The sequence below is a fragment of the Alternaria atra genome, assembly GCF_907166805.1.
Source record: "Alternaria atra isolate CS162 genome assembly, contig: 21, whole genome shotgun sequence".
Classification (NCBI taxonomy): domain Eukaryota; kingdom Fungi; phylum Ascomycota; class Dothideomycetes; order Pleosporales; family Pleosporaceae; genus Alternaria; species Alternaria atra.
The window spans coordinates 2,868,965-2,892,450 of NW_025091319.1; the positions used below are offsets into that span (position 1 = coordinate 2,868,965).

The window sequence follows — 23,486 nt, forward strand, 5'->3', positions numbered from 1 at the left end:
ACATAACCTAGGTAAAGTGTTATCTAGGCTTAAAGTACAGCCTCGTACGCTAACACTACCTGCACTAGGGCCTACCCCTTAGTAACCTAAAACACTAAGCAACGCCTAGGAGATAGAGGCTTAAACGACGCTGATTGTTAAGAGGATAACAGATGACAAGGAATTATTACCTAATTCTATTATTAAGATAGAGCTGCAGGTTAAAAAGGGATTAACTTTAAAGGTGCACTTACACACGTTGCTTAAGGCTAGAATAGCTAACCTTAAGGAGGCAAACTAGGCAGTATCTAAACGTAAAAAGCGTAAGAAAAAGCGAATCTAGAAGGGAGGGACCCTATTATAGGTAGAGGTAGAGGATATAGTTAAGCAAAGGGATGTTGAGATCTAGTTAGAGGTGGAGAGGCGTCAGGAGAGGGTGCGCGCAGGTGGTAGTGCAGGAGGTATTCGACGCTGCAAGAACTGCGGCGAGGCAGGACATAACAAGCGCACATGCAAGAAAGATGCAGTAGAAGTAGAGGATTAATTCTAGCTATTGTACGCCTTTATTGCATGTTGTAGTGGAGTGTTATTAATGTGCAAAGGTAGTTTTATGTAGAGGTGCGCCATTTTAGTAGTGTGCGCCATTTAGCGGTGGGCACGTTAGCATTAATAATAAATAAGCGTAACACATTTTATAATAGTAACGCACTCTAATAACGTAAGCGTTACGCTTACTAAGCGTATAGTACCTAGACACTCTTTTCTTAGTTCTTCCCTTTAAGGTTTAGGTTTTTATTAATGCTAAGATTATTAAGAACGCTTGCTTAAAGAAGGAGGCTCTATAATGTAGGATAGTAGAGGCAAAGCAAGGAGAAAGATTATAGTCCTAATATGTTTACTTTTCTTACTTACGCCTTAGCTACTAAACCTACTTATAACTATTTCCCTACGCGTTAGGAGAGAAGTAAGAATTATTCTTATAACCTCCCTACCTAGTGTAGTAATATAGAGCTTTCCCTAACTATTCTCTTGTAGTGTAAAGTAAATACTATTACTTAAAACTACTCCTTACACTTAGCCTACGCGTAGCTAGGTCTTAAGCTATAAAGACGTTATCTCTTACTCTAGCTAGGTGTGTAACCTATTTATATCCTTCTAGTTATATAACTTCTTTTTCTAGTTCGCGTAGCTACTAAAGAGCTATTAACTTATTACGTTGTTTTATAATAGCTATAATACACTCCTTAAGCACTATTAGTGCATCCTCCTCTTATTCTAATAGTGCTTAACGTAGTGTTTATAATAAGCTTAAAAGGCTAGAGCTTTAGCTCCCTACCTTAGCTTAGTTAGCTAATTATATACAAGGAGCTATCTCTAGTCTATTAGCCCTAGTGGAGAAGAATCATTATAGAAGGGGTAGTTATAAGTAATAGTATTTGCTTTACACTATAAGAGAATAGTAGGGGAAAGCTCTATATTACTACACTAGGTAGAGAGGTTATAAGAATAATTCTTGCCTATCTCCTAACGCGTAGGGCGCTAGTTATAAGCAGGTTTAGAGGCTAAGGCGCGAGCGAGAGAAACAAACATGCTGGGACCATAATCGCCCTCCTCGCTCCGCCTCTGCCGTCCCGTGTTACACCTAGATTTTGTAATATTAAATTTCTTACGCGAACGTGTCCTACGATAAGCTTCTTGAGCTACATCTTTATCCTTAGCCTAGCCTGTACTATTAGCTATCTGCGTAGTGAATATACTAATCACGTGTACCTATCTCCCTACCTGCTAGCCTAGCGACATCAAGCTACGTTATAGGAGAGAAGAACATCGCTCAAGGCTGATAGCATGGCTGCCAATAGCAACGCTATCACAACTTGTAAAGCTATGCCACTCCTAAAAGGTTACTACTTCGCTAGAAGATGAAGCGAATTCCAAGATGTGAGATGGTTGAGTAATAACGAAAGGATGAATTGTATGTAAACTAACACCATCTGGTATCCCGCAACGCCGTACGATGCACAACTAATCTTGAGTTCTCAAGAAAAACCTAAATCCAGACGCCAATCCAGATCATGAGCTACACATACATCGTGTCCGTCATAGGCCAAGTCACACTCCCTGCTCACACGTCTCGCTCACTCGAACTAGGCGCAGCGTTTGCCTCGCTCCCGTGTGATACTTCCTGCTGCGCCGGACTCTCATCCCGTCTCTCTCTTCTCGATCGGCCAGTCAATACATCACTTAGCCGAACACTAATGCGCCTATTTCTCCTATCGCGCGCACCTGCGACCTCCTCAACACTCGCGTTTGCGCTGCCTCCTGTAAAATCACCGCCCTGGTTCCTACGCTGCTCTCTCAGACGCCGCAAAGCGCCAATTCGTTCCTCTGGTGAGGCGTTCGGTCGATGACGGAGAGAGAGGATGTCAAAGAGCGCAGTACGACGGCGATGTGATGATTCGGCTTCGGGGTTGAGAGGTGGGGCGAGCTCATTTGGGTCTTGTGAGGCTGAGGAATCGTGAGAGGTTACAGGGCGGAGGTCAACCCGGCTAGCTGAGGTTAGCATAGTAGACGCGTTAGTTAGAGGATCAACACACCATAATGGACATGTGCCAGACACGTTTAGTAACCATGGATCCACGCATTCTGGGTGAAATTTATGATCACAAGGAAGAACACGAAGATCCTGGCCCTTTTCAAAGTCTTCAGTACAAATTGAGCATCCCAGACCCTCGTCCAACGACGCGTTGTCTGTACCCGCCATCGCAGCTGTAGCAGCAGGCTGTGCCGGTGCGATACCCGATTGATGTTCCTCTGATAGATTTGGTGTCGCAGCTTGTGCCGTCTCTGTTAAGCCGGCAGTGGGATTCGGTGTCGCAGCCTGGTTGTTTGCAGCTGTTTGTGAGCTCTTTTGTACTTCTGTATCTACATTTGCGCGGTTTACATGTCCCGTCTCCGCCGTCGATCCCAACTCAACATCCGCAGGCTTCGCTGGCTCTTTCTCACCAAACTTGACGATAGGTATGGTGTCCAGTATAGCTCGCCCCAATCCTCTCGCTCTGCTTTGCCTTGGTCGTCCGAGTACATTTCGAGGACCGTATCGCTCTGGATGACGATGCGCACGCACGGCGCCAGTGATGATGATGACGAGGAACAAGGCTGTGATGATACCTGTGATACTGTAGAGAATGATCATGGCGACAGCGGTGGACGGCGAAGGACCCAGCGGGTTTTGTTGGTATTGATTGGTACTGTCAGCGTTGTCGCTCCCCTCATCTCGCCCTTGGACCTGAACAAAGTACTTCATATGCGCCGGTAGGTCGATGATGGCACCGAGTACCTTGGTAGAGTCGTCTCGGTTTGTCATGGAATATACGGCAAACTCCTCGATCATTACTTGCGCGCTGTCCTGCGTGTAATTGCAGTAATTTGATGCCGTGCTGTACAGTATGACTGCCGAGATATTGGCCTGGGTGTAAGCTCGTTCGAAAACGCCCTGCGGAGTGTCGAAGCCGTTGTAGTCGTTTGTGTTGCAGCTGATGTATGCGATTTCGTCATTGGAGATTCGAGCGGCGCTGGAGTAGTTTGTATTGTGTAAGTTGCCTTTGACCTAGTCCTTGTAAGCGCATGAAAAGCTATGCGACACGCATTGTTTGACGAACTGATTTGGTGGCTTCCTTGGTCAATGGGATCAAGTCGGCAATCGTAACTCCGTCTCCCTGCGCATCCGCAAGCGGCAAAGTGCCATCGTATAGATTTGGACGCGTGGTAGAAATGTTGGTGGACGAGATGGTAGCCGCGGAGACGGTTGCGAACAAGACGCACGTCAACTGCCACGGGAGGCGGTGCGGTGGCGCGAGCAGCATCTCGAGAAGCGCCCTATATGCGGTCCGAATTGTGTAGGAATATTGCGCACCCAGCGGCGAACGAGCTGAAGGTCCGTCTTATCGATGACCAGCACACCAGGTTCGACGCCCCATGGAGACTTGATCTCGAGCGCGGGGTGTGGCTTCAGCTGTCTCGCCTCCAAAAGACCCCGAAGAATCCAAAGCGATTATGTGAGGTGGCAGATGGCGCGTTTCCGCATTAGCACGTCGCGCGCGAAGACCAAACAGCGACGAAGATGTACATATAGCAAAAGAGGGTCGATTGAAGCCTCGACGGAGAAGCGCGGACTGCCATGGCGTATCGATTGATCTTTACAAACCTACCCGCTGACGCCCGTGACCCACTAAAACCTGCCACTCCGACGCTGCCGCACCATGGTGCACGCAACCGTCTCTCCAACCCGCCCACTTTAAATCGCCGCATCGCCCCACACGATGCGCTGCAACTTGCTGTCCTCGTCGCATCGTGACCTGTAAGACACATCCGCCTCACTCCGCGCATCTCAACCTCTCACACCCATCGCATGCCATTACCATGCAGTCGTCAGCCCATGGCTGAGCACTGCTTCCGGACCGACTGCATGTAGCCTAGAGACTATAAGCTTCACCGGCATTTTAACCCAGACGCAAAGTTTGAGGATATTCTGCTCAACCGTCCTGTCGATCAACACATTACCACTTGATTTCTGAGTGGTACCTCACTTTTCAAGCGGGCTTTCGCCCTGACATGGTTTGGCATTGATGTCGCGTGATATGCAATTCATTACTAACTAGACCCATTGTGCCAATTTTCCCCTTTCGCCTGCGCTATATACCCTATTTGCAAAATTCTGTCCAATGCAGATACTCATTAACGTCTTTATCATCTTTCCCTAGCATACATGAACACGACGAAGCAGCCTTCTAGTAAGTCACACCACTGCGACCCCTTGAAGGTGTTTTAAACGTCATGGACTGCACCTGCTGCTCGACCAAACCACCCAGCGCTAGGGTATCCATTGGATCAACACCCATCTTTTGGAAGTCGTTGAACCCAGACAGGTAGAAACCGGCAATGACCACAAGATACGACAGGATGAGAATAGATCCCTTGAAGTAGTTACTCTTGCCCTCGCCGTACATATACGACAAGAGGAAAACGCAGAGAATGACCGTCACCATGTCCCACTGAGGGAAGATGAGCGTGAATGTCTGGCTGGCAGCGTCCTGAGCGGGGATATAGCCCGTGTGGATAGCACTATAAAACACCAAAGCCGGGATCTGGAGAAGACAGACTTGCAGCGCGTAAGCAGAACCAATCTCCATGGAGAGCGCAATGTTGCCGTTCATAGCAAAAGAGATGGCGTTTAGGAACTCGGTGGTGTTTGGTACAAGCGCGAACAGCGTGATACCCAGGAATTTCTCGTCAATATCGGAACCCTCCAGGACGCCATCCACGGTATTGACAAGGATTTCGGCAATGATGGCATATGCTAAAGTGGCTGTCAGAAGAATGGCTGCACTCTTTTGTCGGCTCCAGTTCGGTGCATCATGCCCACCGGAAGCATGCCCAGTGGCTGTGTCGACCTCCTCAGGTGCAGCCTCAGTATTTGTTCTTGTATGAACGGGGCGATCAACGTGCGTTTTACTCGGCGTATGAGCCAGCTGGGCAGCTTTGCGTGGAGCCCTGGTAACATCGCGCGTTGCCAGAGCGGTTGTAGTTGCCGCAATCTCTGTGATTTGTCGTGCAAGTGACTGAGCAGCATCATCTGTAAGACCCTCGACGTGGAAAGAGTGGTGCGAGTGTGCATCACTGTCTTTAGGCGGTACCATATGCGGGGTGTGGCTGTCTGATTTGGAGCTAGGCCGCCTGTCGTCCGAAGCGTGTTGTTCTGGTCCAAGCCCAACCTCCTGCAAAGTTTGACTGACCATACGCTTGTACAGCTGGCTGTCACGAATGTGTGCGCGAGACACGGACTGCCCAGTCGCTTGCCTAGCAAACGAAGAATGGGGAAAATCCATATGACCGCTTTGGCTGAGGCTGCTCGCGCTCATCTCAAGTATCTTCTTCTCCTGGGCATCTGGCTCAGTCCAGATCGTCGCAGCATGAGTACGAAGAGTGAACAGAAGACCAATGATGTAGGAGAAGAAGAGCATAGTAGCCGCGAACCAAGTATAAGGCTTTACGGCTTCATTGTAGAAGCGATCGTTCAGTGCAGGTGTTTGTGAATAGTAGCATCTGCGGCAGTCTCGTTCGCGGGGCACATGTTGGCTAGAGTGCACGCATTGGTGACAATTAAGTTCGTGCTAATACAGTTTAGCGGAGCAATCCAAGGCCTTGGAGCGTGACTTACACTTCCATAGATCTGGTAGAACAGGGTTGGCCCAAAGGCACCGATAACAGCGAACAAGAGCATAGTAGAGGTGACACCGGCTGATCGTACGTTGAAACGCTGTGTCTTGCGCTTGAGAGCACCAAAGCACATGGACAAGCCTGGTAAGAAGAGGATACCAGCAAAGATACTGCCGATGATACTTCCTTCCACAAGTTGGGCTTTGCCTTGTTTGAGCGCCACGCAATAGAGGAATACTTCGACTACTGTGGAGAAGAAGGCATTGATAGTAGCGCCAACACCCATCGAGGATTGAGCTGAGATGGAAGCCACAGCTTGGCCAATGAAGTATGCCAGTGGAATAATGGACAACAGGGCAAGGGTGAAAAGCAGAAACTGGTCTGTTAGCCAAAACTTCATTTCCAAGGCCTCAGCTAAGACGAAGTAGTCGAAAATGGTAAAGGCAACCAAACCAAGGAGATTGATAAGGAAGATGTTGGTTCCGTCGATGGTGTATTTCCAGTACTTGATACCGACTGCGCGGTACGTACAGAGAAGTATCGAGGACGATTCTCCAGGACGGCGCACGTTGCCGTTGTCAGAATGGAACGAGAGCGCTAGAGGATGACGTCGCAGATGATCGAACAGCAGCAGTGTAGTCTTGCCCATGGGTATCGTGAAGACGAGGAACCAGCACAGGGCTGAGACAAGGAAAAGCGAGGGTGTGAGGATACCGTAGAAGAACAGGAAGAAGACAACTCGACCAAGATTCCACTTGCCACGGCCAAAAAGCCTTCTCTTGGTGTTTGCAGTGTCAGTATGGACGACATTGGCACGTCCATCTCTGCCAAGCAAGCTTGTCGTCTCTCCGCCGGTAGAATCAACGCTGTTGCGTCTCCGGCCAATTAGAGAGCTCGTACCAGTTGTAGGTCCGAAGAAAAGACGTCCTTCTTCAATGTCACCACTTTGCCACTGCTCGTACTCGCTGATACTGCGACCCTCACCTTCGTCCTCTTCTATGTAAGCCTCATCCTGCATCAGCTTGACGTACTTGCCGAAAGGGTAGAAGAGATATCCAGCAAGGTGGAAAAGCAGGTGCGAGTATTCCTTGCAACTCTCGTCGAAGCCTAGCAGGGCGCATAGCAAACCGCCAGCCGTGGCGACAACAGCCAGCCACCAACCGAAGACAAGGGTCCATACGATATTGAAGAGCAGCAACCATCTACTGACGTAGAGACCGGGCGAGGAATGGATGTCTTCTTCAGCATTGCGCTGCACCGAACGGCCCTTCTTGTAGAGCGCGGGCTTCCAGATCCTGATACCAAAGGGATGTGTGACGTTGATGGCATCCTGGCGATCGCGTAGCGTGAAGCTCTCTGCGTCGCTCAGGTCGTCATCGTCATCGCCGCCTCCACTTTCGTCCTCTTCTGCCTGTACCGTCTCCTCACTGGACGAGGGTGTCGCGTCGGCATCAGCGCCCGTTGGCGGACCGGCGTTATCCTGCTCGACTTCGTCGTCTCCGGTCGAGTCAATGGTGGCTAGATTGGGCGGGGGTGCGGCGGTTCGTCGTCGAACTGTCGATGGTTTGCGACGCAACGGCGTCTGTCGTTGTTTCTTTTGTTGGTCCTGCTGAGCCTGATCCAGTTCCACTTCTTCTTCTGCGTCATCAACACTGAACTCTTGGCCCTTCTGCGGCCATTTGGACGATGTGACGCGACGGCTCATGGGAGGCTTCTTGGGTTTGATGGAGGCTTCGGATGTCGTCGCGTTCTGCTGGCGGCGCTCGATTCCAGATGTTATGGAGCCTGTAGTCGCGTCAGCATCATGTTGTTTGTTTTTGCGCTCCAGTTGTAGCTCTTACCATAGCCAGAGGGTGGCATGGCAGCTTGCGGTCGTCTGCGCGCCGAATCTGTGCCCGACGCGCTCTGTGTAGGCGTGTCGCTGCCCGTGCCATATGTGCTACTCCGGCGCGACGTCTCGGGCGACACCTTGGCTTTGCCTCCGGTGGGCGTGCGATCTTCCATGGTGGTGTCGCTGTGCAAGGAGCTTCAAATGTTTCGACGTGTGCAAGGGCAGACTGTCAGACCATCTGTAGCACAACCTTGTCTCGGGGGAACTCGTGTGGTCACAGCTCAAACGCTCAAACTGCGTGGCTATCTGCACAGGTCACAAATCTGCCGCCTTACTATGACAGCTATTAAGCATGAGGAAAGACGCATCACCGTGCTGGTCCTGCCCCTCTGATGTGTGAGTGTGTGGGTGGGAGCAAGCTGCAGATGACCTTGCTAGACGTCCGATTTCCCGGCGATCGACTGCACCTCTCGGACAGTTAGCGCCGAACCTCTCACTTTGCTCCAGATAAGATAAACCGCCGGCAAGCGCTGCACGTAATTCGCGCCATCCGCGGCAAGAGAATAGACGCGTGAAGACACCACGGGAGCCTTCCACGTTGTTTGGTGAAGGACGATGGCACTACGCGAAGCGTGGCGGTGCCGAGGTGATGTCATGCGGTGGCTAGAGTATCCAGGTACGAAGCAATCCGTCTGCTTCGCACTCAAGGTTACTCCTCACCCTCACAAAACGCACACAAAATTAGTATAGGGCACGAGGGAGAAGCACTGTCCAGTGCCATTATCTATGTTTAGGCGCCTGGGTAGCTACATATATTCGCGTATCTTCTCCGTTGAAGAAGAAAGAAAAGTGGAAACTTTGACATCTGGATGCACAACGCAAGTGTGGCTTAGAACGCTAATTGCATCTAGGTTATAGTTTAATCAAGCTTGGGCGTCACATGCAGGTGGCCTGGCACATGTGCACAGGTGCCAGCCTCAAGGTGGCATCGCCTTTAATCGCCATCTGCCATTTAGCATCTACTCCGCTCGCTCGCTAGATAAATCAAGGCTACATTGTAACATCTAAACAATGGCATGGTATCCCGCAACCGCGCATGCCGCGAGGCAGCAGCCATGAATCCCTCAAAGAAAAAGACTTCCGATTCTTGATCCTTCAGTCGTTGCACAATGTGACCCTAATTGCCAAATGATTTTTGAGCTAAAATGGAAGTTACCTTCGACGTAACTAATGCGTTGAATCTCGGATGAAGGCCAACATCCAATGTCTACAGTAAGATAACCAGGTGTGACCTGAATCTTCATGGAATCTTCACTGAGTGATGCCATGTGTTTATAGCTCTTACTGAAATTTGGCTTTCGTCCTCAAGATTTGTTGTTCAGTGCTGGAAGGTGTGCACTAGGTTAGTCATCTTCGAGGATGAGAGCCCGTCTATGGGAACATATCCTGTCGGAAGTAGGCCCATCCACTCCAGAACACTTGGACTCGGTTCTTACGGGTTTTGTGCTTGTATCGAGGGAATTAGAGAAAGAAAAGGCACCCTACCATGAATTCACTCAATTCTTTACTGGTTGCAGTGCACGAGATCGGTCAGCGGCAACATAGCAATCTGTGGAAGCTTTCCCGCAAAACTACTGTATTTGATCACCGTAGAGAGCGATGAAACCTGGCTGCTCCGTATATTGAATGTGCCGAACGAGAAGGGAAGGACACTTTTGGCACGTACCATCCGAGGCCCATTGTGTCAGGCTGAGGATGGAGATCAGCGACGTTAACGACTATAATGTGTCGATATTCTCCTGGTACATGGCAGCCACATTAGGAAGAAAGACTTGGTCATGGCATATGAGAGCTCCGATGCCATAAGCATTCCTATATTTATGTTGCTAGCTTCGAACGGTACGAGCGAGGTCGTATCCAATGCCCTAAGTCTAGTTTTATGCCACAAGTCGAGCCCAAGGTTCTTCAAATGCACGCGGCTATTTCCAGAAGACCAAGGTGTTGCTCAGAGGTGGTGCTGATCCATCGCTTGTGGACAAGTACGGTAACACTTCACGATATACCATCGACACCACAATCACTGACACCGACTTCGCCATCAGATCGAACTCTGGTCTGTCTCGCCCCACCCATAGAGGCAGCTCTCGTAGCATAGATGCTGGGTACTACCGTCAGATGATGTTCAATCTTTTGCGTCGATGGGAGGATTATTACAAAGACACAGGCTGCGGCAAATCTTCGGAAGAGACAGATGAAGACTGGGTATCGTTCTCCATTGGTGTCATTGAGGATCTGGGGAGAAAATATATGGAAACAGCCACCTAAGAACAGTCTCGATGGATTGGAGTCATCGGTAAGGTATGTGAAGAAGCCAGCACATATTGCGGAAGATGGAAAGATCACACGGCGGTCCAGAGTTTCCCAAGTCTCGAACAACGTCCCTGAATAATGAAGTACCTTTGCATCCTCAATGACGACGACAGAACATATGGTCTCAAGCGTTGGATGTTCCAATAAATACAGCGGACTTCGATCATACATAGAGACAGCACATGCTACCAATTATCTTAATTCGCGTCGAGCGGAAGAGGTCATTGTTGCGATTCGTTGCGCAGACCTTATCGATAGCGAATGACACGTTGTAGATCAACCGCGCGCGCAAGTCAACCGTCACTCGTCTACCATGTGAAGCGCGCGCCCAATTTACGCGTCGCGCAAAACATGTATCACCTCTTCAAGTCGATATATCTTCACGCGACAAGCAAGGAAGGTGTGCTTCCAAGTCTTTCTGCGACCACCACGACGAGTCTAACAGCCCCCAGAGTACTCGGTTCTCCTCCTTGGCCTTGACAACGCCGGCAAGACAACGCTTCTTGAGCAGATAAAAGGCACCTATACGCCCTCCCACCCCAACCTCAAGACAGTTCCTACGGTCGGACAGAACGTTGCTACCATCGCCCTTCCTCCTCCAAATCCACCAATATACCTCAAGATCTGGGATGTTGGCGGCCAACATAGCTTGCGCGGGCTCTGGCAATCGTACTACAGCAGCTGTCACGCTATCGTCTTTGTCATAGACAGCAGCGATGTAGGCAACGCTACTCTCGCCGACTTGAGCGCGAACAATTCAGCAAGCATAGAGGACATTGGGCGGCTGGATGAGTGCAAGATAGTTCTAGAGAGCGTCTTAGCCAACGAAGATACCAGCGGCGTCCCCATACTGATACTCGCGAACAAGCAAGATCGCGAAGATTGCGTCGAAGTGGTGCGAATCAAAGAAGGCTTTGTAAGGAGAGTGTTCGAAGGAGAAAAGGGTGGGAATGTAAGAGACAGTAGAGTACTTCCGTGCAGTGCTCTCACGGGAACTGGGGTACAGGAGGCGGTCGAATGGTTATGCAGCAGGATGGCTTTCAACAAAGAGGCAAGACCCCCGGTTATGAGGTAGTTGCAGGCGCCAAACTCGGCACGAAGTCACGAATATACCCTATGTTTCGATTCACTAATGTGTCAAATGTAGTTACCTGAAGGTGCATATTGTGGTTCCGAGTCGTCCTGTATCACTGGTCAGCTGCCTACAGTGGTGACAGTGTGGTAAACATACTTCTGGCCTGCAACTCCTCGCGATACTGTGACAAGACTTGATTTTTTCTACAGGCACATCTGATCGATTAGCAATCCCATCACCGCGACCATTTCTTGAACAGAAACCTCTTCGAGCAGGAACTTCGATGTCGTCTCTCTATCGACAGCTGGTTCTACTGACGTACTTAACATGATTTTCTAAAGACATCCAAGTAAGCCAGCGATTAGGGAAAGTGCTTCGTGCTCAGTAGATCAGTTATCGTGTAGGAAGCAGAGAGAAGACAGAGTTTCAGAATACGACAGAGAGAGCCCATCGCATCGGTAGGGAGCGGGAACAGGCAAACACTTTAGATTTCCGGATGATATTGAAACGCGATGTGCGAGTTAGAAAAGGTTGCGTTAATATGATAATCAGAACCTCTGGGTTAGTGTACCCACTCTATACGAAAAACTATAGGACTGGACCTTTTTATGAATGACCTTAGGCTGCATGAGGATATTAAGGGTATGATTTGAGAGCTACGAGCTCTTCTGGAAGCTATCCTGGATCTTAATGATTTGTACACCAACAGACCTATTGTAGCCGAGTGCTCACTCCAGCCTTACGTGCATGTTGCGCCACAAGAGATTAACCGTGAATATGGCCAACCCAGGCTGGTGACTCCGTCAAACAAAATTCAAGCACCATTTGATGATGACACTTGACCTAATATATGAACCTAGGAGAAATTGTAACGGTTTGGGCCTTGCCCAGATCAACTCTAGTACGAGTTAGGATAGCTCATGTACGGTCATCTATATATGTAGCTTAGCCCACCTCAGATAGTTAATTCAGCGCAGTCCTCCCCTCTATCTTAACACCGTCACAGTTATGAGCCCGGAAGCCTTCAATTAATCGCTGCGTTCATCCGTTACACGACACTTAACACTAGGAGCAAATTCAGCTATAGAAGTTATGGCAACTCAAGAGCAGGATATGCAGGTGGTGACGAGGTCGTCAGTTATCCTCAGAGAGCCAGATAACTGGTCGAAATGGCTATTCACGAGGAAGATCTCCGCAGACAGGAATAGTCTGTGGGAATACGTCGATCCAGATCTTTCGCCAGAGAGGCTGAAGAAACTAGAAGACGAGAGACCAAAAGAGTTGGAAGTGAGGAGGTTTAGAACTCCTCTTCCAGATGAGCAGATCGATATCCCAGACTTGACAGCGACTGAGCTCGCGACGTACAACTCCTGGGCTAGACGATTCGACCGAGATGAGGCCAGGTGGCTCACGAAGGAGAAGGCTCTCCGCAACCTGAGTCTAGAGATCGTACAGACGATCGACGTCAAACACCTAGACCTGATCCTTGATTGTGCCGATCCATACAGCCAGCTAAGGACGCTAAAGAAGCACCTCTGTCCATCAATTGGAGAAAGGAACTATCAGCTTAGAGCTCGTTACAGGACGGCCTGCACGAGGCCGAAGAGGGCTAATCTGGACACCTGGTTTGATGAGTGGGTTACAGTCACCCGACTCCTCACTGAAGCCAACATGCCGGAGATCGCCGGCAACAGAGCTCAAGAAGAGTTTATCCTGTCAATCCGTGGCCTAGATGATAGCTGGGCAGCCAGTCAGCTGCAAGAACTAGTTAAGAAAGAGCAGAAGGGCGAAGATTTCACGCCGACCTCAGATTTAATTGCAGAGTTTCGGTCATACTATCGACGCACTCGTCCGATAGCGTCAGGCCTTAGTACATTTGCTACCCTTGAGGCAGCTAGCAGCAATAATCTGCAAACTCAACATTCAGACCGAAGTGTCCCAGGAGCTTAGACACGAAAGTGTATTTGTGATCTAATCTACAAGTTCGACTAGTGTCCTTACGTGAACTAAGCAATCAGGACAAAGGGCTGGAAGGCTGACGCATCGGTCCAAGAGAAATTTACGGAACTCCGGAACAGCCAGTCTGCAACAGCCAACGCTCTAAGGGCAGTAGAGAAGAAGATCAAGAAGCAGAAGAAAACAGCTGAGTCCAAGAACGCGTCTGTGATCAATATGGACGATGGACAACCAGCTGGTGATACACCTCATGTTAACGCAGTACTGCAGACAGCAGCAGCGACAGAGTTGTCAGCACCACCACTGCTTACAAGGTGGATCCTGGACCCTGGTTCGAACTGCCACGTCACGAATACAAGAGGAGCTGACTGGACCACAACGAAGAGAGGTGGACCTTCAGACTGTGTATACGCTGGTGGTGTGCTAGCTCAAGTCGAAGAGTGGGGTGAGACGTACATACACATCAAGACTCCGACTGGAGAAGGACAGATGAAGCTGACGTGGGTGGCATACATCCCTGGCTTCTTCACGAGCGTCGTTGGTCTGTCACGGAGCCGATCTCTCGGTATCCACTTTGACTCAGGCAGGGACTGTCTGTACCAGAAGAAGGCCTCAAACGTCGTCTGTCTACTCCAGTACAGAGACGGCCACTGGCTCGTCGATGTAGAGAAAGATCAGAAAGCCGAGCCAGATCTACTCTCGGTATATGCTACTCGATATACTAAGCCCTCAAAAGAACTAAGAAAGGACCTTAGCGTTACTCAGGAGACAGCGCACCAGATCTTCGGCCATATCGGCCGAAAAGCAGTAGGGCACTTGAACAATCACGTGCTTAGGATCAATGTCGAAGAACAATTAATCGCTCCAACGTGGAAAGACTGTGAGGTCTGTATTAAGACAAAGCTTCACAAGTTTATAAGCAGGAGAGCTCAAAGTGAGCCAGCTGCTAGTCCTTTCTATCGCATAGGAATAGACCTAGTGCAGCTAAGAGAAAGAAATAAGCGCTGCTACAATGGAGATCTGTGGATGCTACATGCGGTATGTCTGTACAGTAAGTGGCATGAGGCTGCATGTCTACCCAACAAGAGCTCAGCTACCCTCAAATCCACAGTTATGCGCCTGCTAGCAAAGATCAGAAGACAGTTCGGCGCTTAAGTTTCAGTCGTGAGGCTCGACAGTGAGCGCGGATACAGCGAGTTGCTGCACGTGCTTAGAGATCTTGGCATTATCGTAGAACCTCGAGCGGAGTATACAGAAGAACAAAACGGCCTTTTAGAACAGGCTAGGAAGATAATCGTGATCCGAGCGAGAGCGATCAGAATTGATGGACGACTGCCGATAGAACTCTCGAATGAGTGTTGTCTTGTAGCAGTCTACTTGCTTAACAGGACGCCCACAGAAGCGCTAGGATGGAGAACGCCATACGAGGTTGTACGTGGACAGAAGCCGTTGGCAGCTCACCTTAATATTGTGGGAGCCCGAGCTTACGTGCTGAACAACAAGCTGAAGCGTGGAGAGAAGCTCGAATCTCGCGCGCTGATCGGACAGCTGGTCGGATATGACTCCACGAACATATACCGAGTATGGATGCCAGCATTAGGACGAGTTCTTAGAACGAGAGACGTCGTCTTTCTGTCTCACGATGGGACAGAACCAGTCTATCCAGACCGACAGACTCTAAAAGAGGTGGTGACAATTCTGGACGTTCCAGAACCACCTGAGGAGACTGACTATGAGATCCAGCTGCTCCTACAGACAGCACGGGAGGGTCAGATATCAGTCCAGCATCATAAGCGAGCAGATCTATCCAAGCATACTTCTGGAGAATTGCCAACGCCTGAGAACACTCCTGAACCGACATTTTGGCAAGATGCGCTAGACCTGGATCCGGAGCCCGAAATTGAGCCGGAAAGTAATCCGGACGCTATTGACTTGCCTAGAGGCTGGGAGCCAATACCAAGCGACGCAGAAGCGCCAGATCGACGGTTGAATAATGCTCCAAGGCGTGAGGAGATCAGCAGTCAGCTTAGCTCGTCAAATGTGCTGACTGGGAAGCGACAAAGAAAGACGCTGGGCACATACTTTGTTGCATTTGCTGCAGCATTGCAGCCAGCAGAACTGCAGAAATCGCGGATGCATAGAGATCAGCTTCCGCCTCCGCCGAAGAGATGGAGAGACCTAGAGAAGCATCCTTTTGGAAAGGAATTCAAAGCAGCAGCAGGGGAAGAGTTCAAGAGCTGTCAAGAGAAGGGTTGCTTCAGGACTACGTCGGTCACAGAGGCTGACAGCCATGGGCACAGCCAGATACTACCCCTGATGTGGGTATTCTCGTACAAGTTCGATGAAGACGGACTTTTGTACAAGTTCAAGGCTCGGCTCGTTGTGAGAGGAGATCTCCAGGAGGACTGGGGCGACACGTACGCGGCCACGCTGGCTGCACGAGTGTTCCGGTTCCTCATGGCCCTCGCAGCAGCCTTTGGCCTAAAAGCATATCAGTATGATGTACTGAACGCGTTTTTGAACGCACATCTCGACAAGACATTCTACGTACAGACTCCAGACCCGTACGTGGAAGAGCTCGGCAAGATACTCGAGCTCAAGAGAGCTCTGTATGGGCTAAAGGACGCGCCTCTTCTCTGGTACAAGCACCTGAAAGAGACGATAATGAAGCTGGGTCTGAGACCAGTTAAGGACGTTCCTTGCCTGTTCACTAACGAGAGACTAATAGTCTTCTTCTATGTGGATGATATCGTCGTACTGGTACATCCGGATTACCTGGATAATCACCGGCTATTTGAGAGAGAACTCGAAGCCGTGTACGACCTAAGGAAGCTTGGAGAGCTTAAGTGGTTCCTCGGGATCAGAGTTCTGAGAGACTGGACAGCAGGAACGATCTGGCTGATCCAGGACTCATTTATTGAGAAGGTAGTCAACAATTTTGACTTAGATCAGAAGTCAGGGGGGAGATACCCAGCAGTTCCGCTCGTAGAGAACTCTCTGGCTCAGTCCGAAGAGGAGACGGATCACCAGCGTACGCAGCTGTATCAGCAGTTGGTCGGATCGCTGGCGTACATCTCGACATTTACGAGGCCTGATGTATCACGAGCACACTCCGTATTGGCTCAGCATCTCCAGAACCCTAGTCAGAAACACATATCAGCGGTAAAGCATGTATGGAGATACCTGTACGGAAGCAAACACCTGGCGATCAGAGCTAGCCAGAAGATAGCGGAGAGCTCGTCCTACGTCTGGGACAAGTCTCTCTTCTACGGAGCATCTGATGCAGCATTTGCTGATGATGTGGAAAGTCGTCGATCGTCTCATGGATACTTGTCCAAGCTGTACGGGATGCCTATTGACTGGAAGGCTACCCGACAGAAATCAGTTACGAAGTCGACAACTGAGGCTGAGTTGATAGCTCTATCAACAACCGGAGGAGAAATGGAGTGGTGGACCCGCGTTTTCCAGCACATCAAGTTTAACCCAGAGATCCAACCGACGATCTACTGCGACAATGAGCAGACGGTCGGGATCGTTAAGAAGGAAGACGAACGGCTCCACACGAAGCTAAGGCATGTAGACACCCATCAGATGTGGGTAAGACAGGAGGTACAGGAGGGACGACTCAATGTAGAGTGGTGCCCTACAGCAGAGATGCCTGCAGACGGACTTACAAAGTCCCTCGTGAGGCAGAAACACGCTGAGTTTGTGAGGCAGCTTGGGCTTGAAAACGTTCGCCAGCTCCTTACTACTCATGACAATTCACCAGAACCGGCAGAGCTACGGCAGTGGTACTAGCCAGCTTTGTTGATCACGGCAGCTGGGGGGGAGTGTAACGGTTTGGGCCTTGCCCAGATCAACTCTAGTACGAGTTAGGATAGCTCATGTACGGTCATCTATATATGTAGCTTAGCCCACCTCAGATAGTCAATTCAGCGCAGTCCTCCCCTCTATCTTAACACCGTCACAGAAATTGAATCTTAGGTTTCTGGGATCCCACGACAGCATAACCTAACATCTTCCACAATGTGTATTCCATGCGGACTTTTAAGTCCCGTAGGAACACAAGCGTTTTTCCAAATGCCGTGCGCGGAGTTCGCGGCCTGAACATCCCCGATAGCCTTTTTCTAGTCATCTTTCCTTGTATCCGATTGACTGAAACCAGTTTGCAACCACTAAGTAGCATGTTCGCACGAACTATATATGAAAGACGATCTAATCATACCTCCACAGAACTCATGGGCTCGTACTTGGCTATCTCCCCATTACTGATATAGCTGTCCAATGCTCTAACTCTTTCGTTGCAGTTGGAGCCAAAGAAGAAAGATATACTGATGCGATCATCTTAAAATCTCGAAAACAATTTCTGCACCGTGCTCGCGAACCAGTCGTTGCTTGCAAGTTGGAGGAAGTCTCCGATGCTGACCACAAACGTGCCAGGAATGGGTATCACTTTGAACTACTCTTCATGTCGGGTCAGCATTTGTAAGCCACTAATCAATTTTTTGCCAGGGTAAAATTTGTATCGCCTCCAGCGCCAGGACAGGTGACCAGACGGTCAAAGTAATGCTCATCCAAATCGAGCGCAAGTGCAAGATGGAAATGTAACAGCGTGCGAGCGCAAGAAGTTCTTACCAGTAGTCCATTAACGCGTGTTTGAAGTGAGGAATTTGCTTCGTTCCTTCCCATAAAAATTTCTCTCCCCACGTCCCTATAAGAATCCCGTTTGGAATTGATGGTAACGACGACGCGGAACGTGTGGGGTCGTAACTCAGATCGTAACACCATCGTAATGACTCCATTTTTTCAACGCTCTCAATAAATCAAACGTGACCTGAATGGTGGCTGAGTAACCGTTGTAGTTGGTCGAGAGGGCGACCCGAATGGCATGTTTCAGTTCTTTGGGTTGAGTATAAAAGGAGCTATTGCATGCTAGCCGGAATAGAGATGATGGAGCATATCCAGGTGTGTTGGCAAACAAGCGGCACTTCGTAGTAGTTTCCTCAATATTGGCATCATTGATACCATGATTTGAGACGCAGAAGTAGCTAGAGGCTGTAGCGGCTCCTTTGAATTCGGCAGCGATGGTTTGACGATACTATAGGAAGCCGCTGATAGCTGCGAGATCAATTGCAGGTATTTTTTCGAGACTCGCTGCTTGAGGTAATGTTGCAGAAACATCACGCGTTGCTGTCCGTTCATAGTGTCGAAGAACGAGCTTTGTTGGAGCCACATACTGAGTGGATCTATGTTTGCATCAACCTTTACGCCGCCAGAGCTCCAAGTCTCACCAACATAGCTTCTCCTGTCGCCAAATCTAGAGCTAAGTAAGCTGGTCTCGAGCTTTCGTTTGCTGGCATAGCTTCCAGTTGCGGCTCAGGCTAGGTGGCCGTCTCAGCCGATTACTTCGTTTACTTTCCCGTGAAGACACCGTCATGGGAAATGCTCATCATTGCCGCTTCGGGACTCTAGATATTTTCAGCTTTTGCCATAACCTGCGCTGATGGATTCGCGTCCGTTATGGTCGAGTACTGAGTGGGCTGCTGGGTTTGCCGATAGCAATGAATATCTGCCGCCTTGCTCGAACACGTGCTACAAGCGGTCGGAAGCGTTGAATACTCCTTCCTCTTCGTATTAGCAATCAGCATGATGAGTAACCATGTCTTCAGCTTGTATTTGGTCGGCAATCCGGTGCAACTGTTTGTTACATGGCCCGCGAAGCTATCGAGCTTTATTCACAAATTCATTAGTGTCGTCGTGCTGATATAGGTCCCTTAACAATCGCTTCACTCATCATGGCTTCCAGCTGATATTTCTTATAGTGTAGTTGCTTGTACACGATACAACACCCTCAATGATTATCTGTAATAAGGGTGATGTCATCAGTTACTGGTCCATCACCTACTTAATCCCCATCCTCGAGGAATAGGTCATCTGCCACAAGCGCGCGGGCACGATCTTACTGGCTGGGACGTCCCAAAGATCTTGACAGTGAGATTCGCAGCCATGTTATCGTTCTGTTCTGGTGTCGTAGGCTTTATAGTAAGGATGGGACAGACCTGGTACACTGGGACGGTCGCAGCGATGATTCCTGTGATTATGGTGGTGATATTGGCACTCGGTTTGCGGTGTCTTTTGCTACTGTTACTTACCCTGACTCGGAATATATTTCGTTGAGGAGACTCGATCGTTAAGATGTTAGAGCACACAAAATGCTCTTTGACGATTGGCTGAATAGTGTTTCGCTTCATCCTGTCGCGTTTTGGAGCCAGAGAACGAAGAAACCTTTGTGATTAACAGTGGCCAGTGTTTAATATACAGAATAAGGGGAGAGGACAGTGGCATAACACTCTCCTGCATAGTTATGTAGATAAATTGACACTTGAGAACCGAAGGGGATTCTCGCCGGGTAGTCTCTAAGCATAGCATTAGGGGCGTCCACAGCCTGCTGCCATGGTTTACTGATCTGCAGTGTGTAGCATGCAAACGTCATCATCCAATCATAGCCTATACATCTTCCTTTTCCTTGAACTTATTCGTCTTAGCTTTGATCTCGCAGGCCCTCAATGCCGCCCTCTCTTTCTCCCTCTCTTTCTCCCTCTCATCCTCCTCTTCTCTCTTTTTCTGCCTCAGATACTGACAAAACTTACTTCGGTCCCGCATCCTACCACCCCACGTCACAAACACAAACGGCACAACACAGAGCGCCAGACTGAAGAAGCCTAGTAAGCTGGTTGCCCAAGCCACATCCATAGCCCTATACATTGGCTTGGCAGCAAAGGGCAACACAGCACCAAAAGAAGACCGGGATAGTGAGGCGGCGGCCATGGCACTTGCAGCGAAAACTTCGTATGCGTCAACGAGGTAGTTGAGTAACGCCATAAAAAGACACAAGTACCCCATACCGAACAAGATGCCAGCGAGAGTAGGAACGATCCAGTGTATGCCTTCTCGGCTCGTCCAGCCTAGCCAAAACGCACTGATGACAAAGAACGGGCCGGCTATACATGCTAAAGGTAGACGACGCATTTCTTCATTCTGCGACCAAGGACGGTTTAGACGTTGGGCGCGTGCCAGGTACCAATCCCAGGATAAATAGATACCAGCGGAGATGATTGCGCCAACGCCGATGGGGAGGAATGCGAGGCCGGTTTCGCCTGCGTTGAAGTGATATATGCCTTGGAAGATGATTGGGTAAGATTGTAGGAAGATGTAGAATATGGCATCTGGGAAGTAGGCATTAGCACAACGCCGTCCTCATGTATAGGTAAGTGCCTTGGCTTACATGCATAGCTTAGATACAGGCAAGTGAAGAGTACCAGAGGCTCGAAGCAGATCATGCGTAATGGTCTTGTCAAGATTACCGTGATGATGTGGTTCAAATCTGTCTTCTCTAGCTCCAGCGGCGCTATAATACTCTCATCGCGTGTTTCTTTGCGTAATCTTTGAGCTCGCCGCTTCAAGATTGTTGGGCCGTAAGTTTCGTCGAAGAAGTAGAAGAGCGGCCATGTTGCACCGGCGAAGATGGCTCCGACCCAGAAGGCCCAGCTCCAGGAGACAACGGCGATGTAGCCTGAGACTAAAGGACCTAGAATAGGGCCAAAAGTTGTCGCAGCCTGGTATACGAGGTCAGAATATGTTATATGTTGCTAGTTGAAGAAACTCACCATGAAAATAGCCATACTCCTACCACGATACTTGGGATTGTGATATATATCCGCGCATATGCCACCCACAACGCTGATGGCACAACTACCTCCCACGCCTACTAGCAGCCTGAAGATGACTAGCGCCGCGAAGTTTGGCGCAAGCGCTGAAGCGATCGAAAAGATTGTAAAAAAGGCGAAAGAAATTACCATTGTTCCCTTGCGGCCGTACGATTCCGAGAGCGGACCCCAAAGCATAGGACCGCATGCATAGCCGACAAGGTACATTGACGTTGGCAAAATGAGCTTATACTCGTTGTATTCGTTGAAATGACGAGATATAGGGACTGCAGCACCGGCTGCCAGGCTCGACGTCATGGTACTGTTCATGACTACTTAGTGGTCAGGTGCTTGGCTGCTAAAGGTGGATTGGTATACTTACCACTCATAATGGCGACAATAAGGGCGTAGATCTTCTTCCACTGCATTGCTCATTAGCTTCGTGTCAGTTCCTTTACGAACGCAGCAACTCACGCGACCCCAGTTATTAGGGTTCTCGGGATCTCCATCTTCAAAGCGAATGATATGTCGCCTACTTGCATAGCCATTGTGAGCACTCGACGTCACCGACGAAGCATTCGACCTTCCAGGCAAACTCAGCGTTGAGGGTGTTCGTGACGCAACTTTCTCGATCGCATCTTCTTTGTCAGAATCAGAAAGGTCGTCGGCATTTTTTTCAAGTTCCCTCAGCCGCGCAGCACGTGAGCTTTCTACACCGGCTATGGTGACCCGTTAGTGAAAAGCAGCCCCAACATCACAGTCAGATAATATGCGTACTGCGATTCCTTGAGCTTTGTCGACTTGTTGAACTCTTCTGACTCTTTGATGTAAAACTCCGAACAAGAGCGACCGGCGATGTGATAGCCTCGTGCCCCGGACCTAAGCCCTGCTGTTCTCGGGAATAAGTTCTTTCCAGATCGGCGCTCTCCATAGTGGTTGACCGAATGACGCACTTGTCTGGCAGCACTGGAGCCTCAGCAAGACAACATACAAGTTTATGAAAACAATGAGAGTCCAGGAATTGATACAGTTGACTACGGTCTAAGGTGGATACGGCTGACCCCGCGCACTTAAGTTAGCTATCCGAGGTGCTCTAGTATGTGCCACATTCCCCTTGATTGATAATGATGTGGCTGCACGCATGGTTGTCGATCACATCGCTACCCAATTCAGAGTAGTCGGGCTTGACCTACGAATGGATGACGGGTATTGTTTAGCTGCTCATGGGAAACTAGGCACCGTAGGGCGTGGTGTGTATCGGCGTAACCACCGAAGCGCGGCTCCAAGGGAGATCGGAACATTGTTTGGAAGCTTGCCTGGAATGAGTCATGTACATTCGTTTGTCTGCGCATCAGTCTAGTCCGATGGCAAGCATTAGGAACGCCGATTCCGAACTTGACAAATTCCGGAAAACAACTTTCGGATTGAATATGTATTGATTCCTGATGGCTAATGGGTTTCCCGTTGGCAAACATATGCTGGAAGCGCGTGAACTCTGCGTTGTTTATGTTTCAAGGTTGATGCTGCGTCCAAAGCGTCCATAAAGCGCCTTCTTCAACTCTCCCATCTCTTCCTGGATACCTTCAAGCTTGGATTTTAGTGCTTCTACTTCGCCGTCAATGGTCTCTGTTGACGAACTTAGAAGTTCGAGAACCTGCGGTTGTGGTAACGAGACGAAGCAGTCGCCCACTTTGTATCTGTGGCTCTGGTTAGTTTCATGATACCTGACCACGTCTGACGAGAGGCCACTTCACAGCGGATCATAAAGAACTTACGGTACTTTCTCTTCCTCATCGACGAGCTCGAGTTCGCCCGAGATCTCTTCTAAGTCTTCCTTCTCCTTCTGCGCTCATGTTAGACTGAAAACTGACGAGGGGCGGCGTTTGGCAGCATACAATCTTAGCCCTGAGCTCCTCTTCGAGAATCTCCTCCTTCTGGTGCAGCGAACTGAACTTGTTGATTTTCTCTTGATCCTCACGACGCACCTCAAGGTCCTCACTCTGCGCTGAGGCCTCTTCGTCTTTGGTGAGCTGCCGCCGTTAGCGCCAAATCGCGGAACACGATGCAAAAATTGTCGGCACTTACCATACGGCGCTGCATCGTGACGCCGAGCACTTGTGGGTGATATACTGGGAACAGGGTTGAATTGAAGTTGAATTGAATCTAAAAGCGAAGTGATAGGCGTTGGTGGCTACACTCCGGCGTTGCTCGTGCCTTCGGGTACGAAAATGCCAAGACTATCGTAAGGCACGCGCGAGCCCCGTGTGCAGTGGACTTCGGGGATCAATAACGACACCCATGTTGAGTGAGTAGATTACTCAAGCTTGCTACGTGTGCTTCAGCCCATTTTACG

At 49.5% G+C, this 23,486-nt stretch overlaps 5 protein-coding genes across 5 annotated transcripts; 1 reads left to right on the forward strand and 4 right to left on the reverse strand.

Moving 5' to 3' along the window:
* Positions 1-2,101: 2,101 nt before the first annotated feature.
* ALTATR162_LOCUS1357 (uncharacterized protein) lies at positions 2,102-3,842 on the reverse strand (the record flags this gene model as incomplete). Its single annotated transcript, XM_043308953.1, has 3 exons — positions 2,102-2,525; positions 2,574-3,586; positions 3,639-3,842. 3 exons carry the CDS (start codon positions 3,840-3,842, stop codon positions 2,102-2,104), a joined length of 1,641 nt encoding a protein of 546 aa, XP_043164888.1.
* Positions 3,843-4,766: 924 nt separating this feature from the next.
* Positions 4,767-8,199, reverse strand: ALTATR162_LOCUS1358 (uncharacterized protein; the record flags this gene model as incomplete). Its single annotated transcript, XM_043308954.1, has 3 exons — positions 4,767-6,149; positions 6,197-7,980; positions 8,037-8,199. 3 exons carry the CDS (start codon positions 8,197-8,199, stop codon positions 4,767-4,769), a joined length of 3,330 nt encoding a protein of 1,109 aa, XP_043164889.1.
* A 2,548-nt stretch (positions 8,200-10,747) lies between these two features.
* ALTATR162_LOCUS1359 (uncharacterized protein) lies at positions 10,748-16,522 on the forward strand (the record flags this gene model as incomplete). The annotated part of the gene is made up of 6 exons (XM_043308955.1): positions 10,748-10,796; positions 10,849-11,358; positions 12,628-13,300; positions 13,490-14,307; positions 15,094-15,745; positions 16,375-16,522. The coding sequence occupies 6 exons, from the start codon at positions 10,748-10,750 to the stop codon at positions 16,520-16,522; spliced, it is 2,850 nt and encodes a 949-aa protein (XP_043164890.1).
* A 3,412-nt stretch (positions 16,523-19,934) lies between these two features.
* On the reverse strand, positions 19,935-22,064 carry ALTATR162_LOCUS1360 (uncharacterized protein; the record flags this gene model as incomplete). Its single annotated transcript, XM_043308956.1, has 6 exons — positions 19,935-20,653; positions 20,713-21,043; positions 21,095-21,465; positions 21,516-21,555; positions 21,608-21,852; positions 21,911-22,064. The coding sequence occupies 6 exons, from the start codon at positions 22,062-22,064 to the stop codon at positions 19,935-19,937; spliced, it is 1,860 nt and encodes a 619-aa protein (XP_043164891.1).
* A 573-nt stretch (positions 22,065-22,637) lies between these two features.
* On the reverse strand, positions 22,638-23,233 carry ALTATR162_LOCUS1361 (uncharacterized protein; the record flags this gene model as incomplete). The annotated part of the gene is made up of 4 exons (XM_043308957.1): positions 22,638-22,830; positions 22,909-22,976; positions 23,029-23,163; positions 23,219-23,233. The coding sequence occupies 4 exons, from the start codon at positions 23,231-23,233 to the stop codon at positions 22,638-22,640; spliced, it is 411 nt and encodes a 136-aa protein (XP_043164892.1).
* Between the last annotated feature and the right edge of the window lie 253 nt (positions 23,234-23,486).